Below are 7,879 nucleotides of genomic sequence, written 5' to 3'. Positions count from 1 at the left end.
AGCAAACATAGGCTGGCATGAGCTGCATTCCAGTCAGAGAGAAGGGCCCTGAGCTCTTTGGAGGTGATAAGAGAAAGAAATCAGCTATCTCCTCCCCCAGGCAAATGCAGCTAGACACTGGGGAAGGTCAGGGCCATGCAGCAGGGATGGGTAGGATGCCAGAAGGCACCGCCTGGCCTGGGAGATATGGAGATACGTCTGAGTACATCTACATCACAAATGATGCTTTACTCAAACTAGCACAGGTAACCATAGTAGAGAAGACATGACAGCATGGACTTCAAAGGGCCTCAGTGGACGAGATGTGCAGCCTGACCAAGAAGCTATTCAAAACCTTTTGTCTCCTTACACGCCCGAAGAGCTCAAAGCTTTTCACATTCTTTAATGCACTTATCACACCTCTCCTCAGTTTACAGATGGGAAACAGACACAGGGAGGTCCAGGGTCACACACACCCTCTGTGGCAGAGCAGGGAATAAGGTTTAGCCTTATTACAATAATCTGCAACCCATTAACCCCCCCCCAACTGTTCTATGACTGCAGAGGTGTTAATGGGTCATTTCACATGGAATGGTCCCTTAGACTATCTGCTAACCACTTATGCTAAACCACCTGTTGCAGCAGCTGTGACACTCCGAGGCCTGGTCTACACTAGGGACTTACATGGGTAGAGCGATCTCTCTCAGGAGTAAATCCACCCTCGAGGGAAGTTCTGTACTAGAAATTTACAGCCGGAGGGCTCTGTCGCGCAGGGATGTGAAAAGGCCACACCTCTGAGTGATGCAGTTGTACCGATCTAATCCCCAGTGTGCACAGCGCTATGTCGACAGGCCGGCTTCTTCTGCGGACCTACCTATTGTCTCGCGCAGAGGCTGATTAACTTGCATCTTCACTGAAGCCCTACAGTGCCTTTGTGCTGCTGCAGCATTTGAAGTGTAGATCTGCCCTGAGAGCTGTATCTGTACTGCACGAACCCGCAGTGGGGAGGGGGATTATCTCTGTCAGTGGCTCTCAACCTTTCCAGACTATAGTACCCCTTTCTGGAGTCTGATTTGTCTTGTGCACCCCCAGGTTTCAACTCACTTAAAAACTACTTGCTTACAAAATCAGACACAAAAATACAAAAAAGTGTCACAGCGCACTATTAGTGAAAAACTATTGCCTTTCTCATTTTTAACATTCAGTTATAAAATAAATCAACCGAAATATAAAGGTACTTACATTTCAGTGTGTAGAATACAGAGCAGTATAAACAAATGTATAAAATTTCAGTTTGTATCGACTTAGCTACTGCTTTTCATGTAGCTTGTTGTAGCTAGGCAGGTATCTCGATAAGTTGATGCACCCCCTGGCATATCTGTGGGTACCCCCAAGGGTACACAAACTCCTGGTTGAGAGCCACTGGTCTATGCTGATGGGAGATGCCCTCTTGTAGCCATCCGGTGTCTACACTGAAATGCTGTGGCAGCACCACTGTTGTGATTTAAGGGTAGACATACTCTCAATCCCTTTTCCAGGCCTGGAGAAGAGCTCTGTGTGGACAGAAATTGGCCCAATGAAAGCTATTACCTCCCGCCCTTTGTCTCATGCATAAGTGTTAGCAGGCTCAGGGCCTTGGACATAAATACACAACTGTCTATGGGCAGCGCCTGCTGTGGGACTGACCCCCCGACTCCCACTCGTGTGTCTAGGCCCTGGGCACAGCACCGCCTCCCTCCCCCCTCTCCCCCTGGGGGCCAGACACTCAGCCGAGGCGAAACGCTTCCCCTTGACAGGCGGGGGGGCGCCTTGTGCCCAGCCCGCTCTGCCCTGCCCTGTTAGCGCGAGTGCTTCTGCCGAAGGAGCCGCTGCCCTGTGGCGCGCAGGGACCTTTCCCACCCCCAGCTGTAGCAGCGGCGCCCTGGGGAGCCAGCTCCGCCCGGCCGTTCCGCGCCGCCCGAGGGGGCGTGTAGCGGTCGCCGGCAGCCCGGGGTGCCCGGCCCGAGCGGGGAGCGGGCAGCGGCCCCGGCCCGGGTGACGTTTGGAAAGCGAAACTCGCCGGCTCTCCGGCGACGCCCACTCGCAGAAACAGAAACTTTGCCGGGTCCCCGGGCAGCGGCAGCCGGCGCGGAGCTCAGGTGAGCGGCCCCAGCTCGGGGCTCGGCCCCCGGGGAGCTTGCCGGGCTCAGCGCGGGGGGAGGGCAGGAGCCCGACGCCCCGGTTCCAGCCCCGGGAGCTGGCGGGGCTCGCGGGGGGGCTATCGCTGGCGGGGGAGGGGGGCTTGGCAGGGGGCCCGGACCCGCCCCCTCTCCGCAGCCTCGCCAGGGGCCCGGCTGGGGCGGGTTCCCCGCCCCCCTGCACGGCCGGGACGGGCCCGGCTGTGGGGGGCGCTGCGTGCACCCCGGGGCTCCCCTGCCCGGCGGGCGGGGCTGGGTGATGCGGCTAGAGGGGGCGTGGCCGGGGAGCGGCAGGGTCCGGCCGCTGCTCTCCCGCGGGCCGGGACAGGCTCCGCCGCGGTTCCCCTTCGCCCCCGGGGCCAGGCGGCTGGGGACAGCCCGATGCACCCTGGGGCTTGTAGTCCGGAAACGACTCCTTCCGCCTGGCGCTTTCCCGGGGAAGCAATTTGCATACAGCGAGCGTTCCCTGCCTTGCCATTGGCCGAGCGGCGGGGCTCATTAGCATGGGCGCTCGGAGATAGGGAGGACGCTCTCTTTATGTGCCTGGCGGGCGCGGGAGGGGCTGCGAGCCGATCTGCATGCTGGCCCCGCCCCCTCAGGCAGGAGAGGCTGCAGGTAAGGGGCTGGTGGGGCGGCGCATCCCATGGGGGGCTGAGGGGAGTGTGGGGGGCTCCCTCCTCTGTGCAGGGCTGGCTGGGGGGGGCACCCCCACCCCCCTGTCCCAGAGGGGCGCTGCCAGCAGCACGGTGACCCTGCTGCCCTGGGCTGGGGGAGTCTCAGCTGGGGGGGGCCCTTTGTAACCCCACCTGGCCAGGGCAGGTATTGTGGCCCCTTGGCCAAGTGTCATGGCCCTGGGCTTCCCCTGCGTGCGGCCCTCCTCGTTCCAGCGTGTATCTGCCCTGTTGTCCCACCCTCCCACCTCGGGGCCTCGCAGGTGCAGCGGTGCCCCCTACGTGCCTCCTGCCAAGTTCCCTTGCCTACAGTTTAGGCCACGCTTGTGGTTATCATTCTTCTTCTGCTTTATTATTTGCAGCACAGTAACATGCCTGAAGACCCAGTCCCATGGTGCTGGGTGAGAGAGGGACACACAGACACACGTTAGGGCTGGATTTTCAATTTAAGAATTCAGCTGTCCTTTAGGCACCAAAATAAATAGGGGTGCTGAGCATCTTTGAAAATCTGGCTCTTACTAAGGCAAGAGGCAACCAATGAATATAGTAAGCAACTGTGCAGTTTGGATACTTCCTTATCCCTTTTTTAGTCAGAGCCTTCTTTACCTGTGATCCTCCAGAAAGAGAGTATACCAGATTCAGATCTCAGTACTGGTGAGGCCTACAGCTCCTTGAAAAAGTGACTCCATCAGTGTGGTTTCTAATGATTTTTTTTCTTATACTTTTTTTTTTGAAAGAAGAAAAATTAGCTTCAGCCCAGAGTTTCCTGTCAGTTTTTGTGGTTTTATAATTACGTTTCCTAGCTTTTAGAACATTTTTCTCTCCCATGTTGCTGTTTTGCAAAAATAATGTAAACAGGCAAAACTGACTCTACAGCAAATGTCACCAAAGGCAAATAAGCAAAGTGAAGGGGAAACGAGGTTGTGGGGAGGAAGCTGTGTGTGTGTTTTGCAGTTTGTTTGTTTTGTGCACAATGGTCTTGTTACCACATGCACACAAAGGAAAGGAAATAGTGGGTTACATTTTACAAATCTGTATTTGTGTTAAGTCTGTATGCACACATTCTGTGAATGATTTAGGCTCTTAAGACAGTTTTCATTAACTTATTTTGCTTGAAATATTTGCACTTGCTTTTTAAAATAAATGATCTTAACAACTGAAGTCTCTGTTGCTTGTGAGGTGTGGGAAGCAGGGAGGTTGTTTCATTTTATGCCCAAGTAATGGTTTGTGAGGCCTTGAAACATTGCCTATCTGACCTCTGTTGCTTTCACAGTTTCTCAGTGTCCTGAGGGTGAAATTTAGCAAGGCCCAGGGTCACTAATAATCAATGTTTTGCTGTCTCTCTTAACCATTTGGGTGTGTCTTTCTTCTTGCTTTGAAATAGGCAGCATAAAACTTTTCCCTGAGGCATATCAGTGTGCCGGTATGAAGTGCCCTAAATGTGACTACATTTCTCAAGATGCTTCTCCCAACTTCTGCAGCAGCTGTGGGGTCAGGCTGGTCCCCCACATCAGCACACAGAGTAAGGAAAAAGGTAGGAGGATGGGGGTAACTTGGGTTTACTGCTTGTCTGACTGTAGGATATTGCAAAGAGGCAAAGTTATTTGACATGTACACATGATGACATGCAGATAGTACCGAAGCAGCAGAGGTGCTCTAAACTGGATGTAGCCTGCGTCCCCGAATCAGACATTGCCTGTGGGATCCCGTACCCCATATGGTTGGTATACCAGATCTGAGCAGAGTTGGCAGATAGATCGGAGAAGGTGGGGTCCACTGGAACATGCTCAGGCCTTGCCACTTTGAGCCCAAGCCACCCTAGTCCTAGTAGCTAGGAGGTAGGGCTGGAAGAAGTCACTGGGCTTCCACTGGTGGGGTGGCTCACATGGTGTGGGGATCCCTGCTGGAAGAACCTGACCCTGGTCCTGGCCCCAAAGCAAGAGAAGTACAGAGTGGGAGGGAAGGGGAGGTAACTCAAATTTGGCCCTGAGGTGACCTCCCCCCATTGCTGCACAAACCAGATTGACTGGGGGTTGAGTGCCACTCCAGAACAAGGACACAGACAGAACTATGGACCACCTGGGAGGGTTTGAGCCAATGAGCGGGTGGAGGAGGCAGGGGGGCGGGGACGGACAAGCCCAGGAACTGGGAAAACTTGTAGAGAGAACAAAGAAAGAGCGGCGGCGGGAAAAGTAGCAGCGCTGAGCTGGGGCAGAGAGACACCGGGATGGACGCAGGCAGAGCTGAACTAGGAGCTGCCTGGAGGAGAGACAAAAGGAGACTGTTAGGGACGCACAGGCTGGAGTTTCCAGGCCAGCTGATACCAAGCAGCAAGCAGCAGAGGGCACGGACAGGTTGGACTGACCCAAGGGTGCTGTGGTTGCAAGGCAGAGAGTTTGTGCATGTCTGGCTAGGTGTGGGGGTAGGGGTGGGCTGCGTGCTGTATCAGGGCAAGGGAGTTTGTGTAACCCCTGCTAGAGATCCTGACCTGGGAATGCTCCTGGCTTTGCTGGGTTAGAGAAAAGTGTTGTGCTTTTGTAAAACATGGTACTTGTTTCAAGGGTTACCTCTGATCTCCTGGAGAGGGGTTGGAGTCTGTGCAGAGGTGTGCGGCTGGGACCTGTTCCCCAACCCTGGTAATCCCCCACCTGACAATGGGCAGGGTGAGAATCAAGTTGCCTGCCTTGTCTCTACCTTTATAGATGTCATTATTATTGTTACTTTTTACTGCGGTTGCACCCTTAGATGTGTGTTGTGTTGGGCACTGTGCAAACAAAATATATATTTTTTTAATTGTTTTTTTTTGCTGTTTCCTGCTTTAAGATTGATAGAGGAGGCCTGAAACATTCATGCCAGAAGCTGGGAATGGGTGACAAGGGATAGATCACTTGATGATCACCTGTTCTGTTCATTCCCTCTGGGGCACCTGGCACTGGCCATTGTTAGAAGACAGGGTTCTGGGCTAGATGATCCATTGGTCTGACCCAGTATGGCCGTTCTTATGTTCTTTTTGTTTTTATTTCTGAAATTTTCTGATTGCTTTTTACTTTAGAAATATCTGGAGTGTTAAAGCTGCTCTTCATTGGTTTGGCAGGAATACGCAAAGAGCTCTAATGCCTTACACTGGGTGGCAGGTGTTGAATCTTTAAGCAGCTTCCTTTTCCAAATGTTAAATAATCACTGAAATTAAATAGGTGCTAATAAAACACATACTATTTTGAGCAGTCTAATTGAAATCCCTTCTCTCTCAACCGCCTCAGCTTTCAGTCCGGAGCAAATGTATCTCACCTCTGCACTAGTTGTCTGGTTATCATCATAGCGTAAAATAGTAATGGGGTTTAATTCAGGCCTCAGCCAAATGGCTTATCAATGTTTTCATTCAAATCTTTCTGCTTTAAGGTTGTTTAGATGTCATGGCAATTTGACGAGACAAAACCAATTCAGTGTATTTTTTATGAATTGTACTGAGAAGACACACAGGGAAATGTAAAGGTAACTTCTCTACAACACTAAACAATGCAATAATTAAACTGAAGTTACAGTGGAGATCAGATGAATGAATCAAGGAATTAACAGCATAAATTAAAATCAATAATTCAGTAAGAAAGTAGATTGAGACCGCTGCTTGCTCATTTATCTGGACTTTTGAGGTTGCAATTTGAGCTGCTAATACCCCTCAGTCTCTTGCCTGAGATCTCCCAAGTGAATCAGGGTATTGCAGCTTCGCACCGCAGCTGCATTGCGCAATCCTGGTAGAGCACGATCAAGCTTAACCTTTGGTTCACTTTTGGGGCCTTCCCTCCAACGGACGTTTCTCCACTGCATGTGTCTGAGGCCACAATCCTTTTTTTCTCCTGAGCAGTCGAGAGCAGGGAAACGACAGGAGATGACTCCATCAAAACCGTTACAACTCCTTATCTGGATTAATAGTTAGGGACTGACAAATGGGTCTCTGGACCTTAAGGCCTAGCCACTTCCTTGGAGCTGACTTGTAGCCTGTTGCCTTTTGACCTACATAATTGTCAGTGCCTCTTACTCATTCAAACCTCACATTTCAGCAAGGACACTTAGGGCAAGACTGCACTATAAAATTAAGTCAACTGAAGTTACGTTGACTTACAGCCCCACAGTAATTAAATTGCTTTTGCATGTCCATGCTATGCTCCTTGTGTCAGTAGTGCGCGTCCTCATCAGGAGCGCTTGCACCGATTTAACGGTTAGTGTGGGGCATTGTTGGATGTCTTCTGAAAGGCAGCAACAGTTGATGTCAGCAACACAGCGTCTACACTGACACTGCGTCAACCTAACGACATCCGCCTAGGCGCTGGGCCTCTTGTGGAGGTGGCGTTATTAAGTCGGTATAGTGGGCCAGTTACATTGGTGGGAACTGCTCTTCAGTGTAGATACTTACAGAGTTATGTCAACATAAGCTGCTTTACATCAACCTAACTGTAGCACAGGCCAGGCTGTAGGGCCGCACAACCCACAGTAAGAAATTACCGAACTGTCACCTATGGTTTGACAAGGTGAAGTGAGTGAAAGGTTGTCTTGCTCTAACAAAGTCCAAAGACAAAACTGTTTCAAAGCTGCTTTTGAGATCCTGTTAATATAAAAACAATGAGGAGTCCGGTGGCACCTTCAAGACATCTCAACAGACCTGTTAGTCTTTAAGGTTCCACTGACTCCTTGTTGGTTTTTGTGGCTACAGACTAACACGGCTGCCCCTGATACTTGTTAGTATAAAGTCATTACAAAATAGATTAGATTTAAGTTGATACTTACACTACTATAGAGGTAGGTGCCCTACAGAACAAGTCTTTCAGCCGAGACAGAGGCACAGGACTTGTTTGGGATGTAAAACACAAGTGGAATTGTTTCTCAGGTCCTTTTGGGCCCCCTTCATGCATCACGAAGAAGCGAACAAGGGCGCAACTGTGATTTCTATCCCACCTCCTTTGCAGGCCACCTTCTGTATTACATTTGTTATTTAAACCCCCATTTTACTTGTAGATTTTTTTGCATTGTACTTGTTTCCTTGTTGTTGTTTTTTTG

At 51.0% G+C, this 7,879-nt stretch overlaps 1 protein-coding gene across 1 annotated transcript in view; it reads left to right on the top strand.

Moving 5' to 3' along the window:
• The first annotated feature begins 5,054 nt into the window (after positions 1-5,054).
• The window catches only part of RNF213 (ring finger protein 213), an 81,306-nt gene continuing 78,481 nt past the window's right edge, over positions 5,055-7,879 (top strand). The window contains exon 1 of the mRNA XM_044982090.1: positions 5,055-5,181. Coding sequence (XP_044838025.1) covers positions 5,055-5,181 — 127 coding nt within the window. The remainder of the gene's footprint in view (positions 5,182-7,879) is intronic.

Source organism: Mauremys mutica, chromosome 12 (assembly GCF_020497125.1).
Source record: "Mauremys mutica isolate MM-2020 ecotype Southern chromosome 12, ASM2049712v1, whole genome shotgun sequence".
Classification (NCBI taxonomy): Eukaryota; Metazoa; Chordata; order Testudines; family Geoemydidae; genus Mauremys; species Mauremys mutica.
The sequence above is the reverse complement of the archived record's forward strand: the minus strand, read 5'-3'. Positions and strand labels throughout refer to the sequence as shown.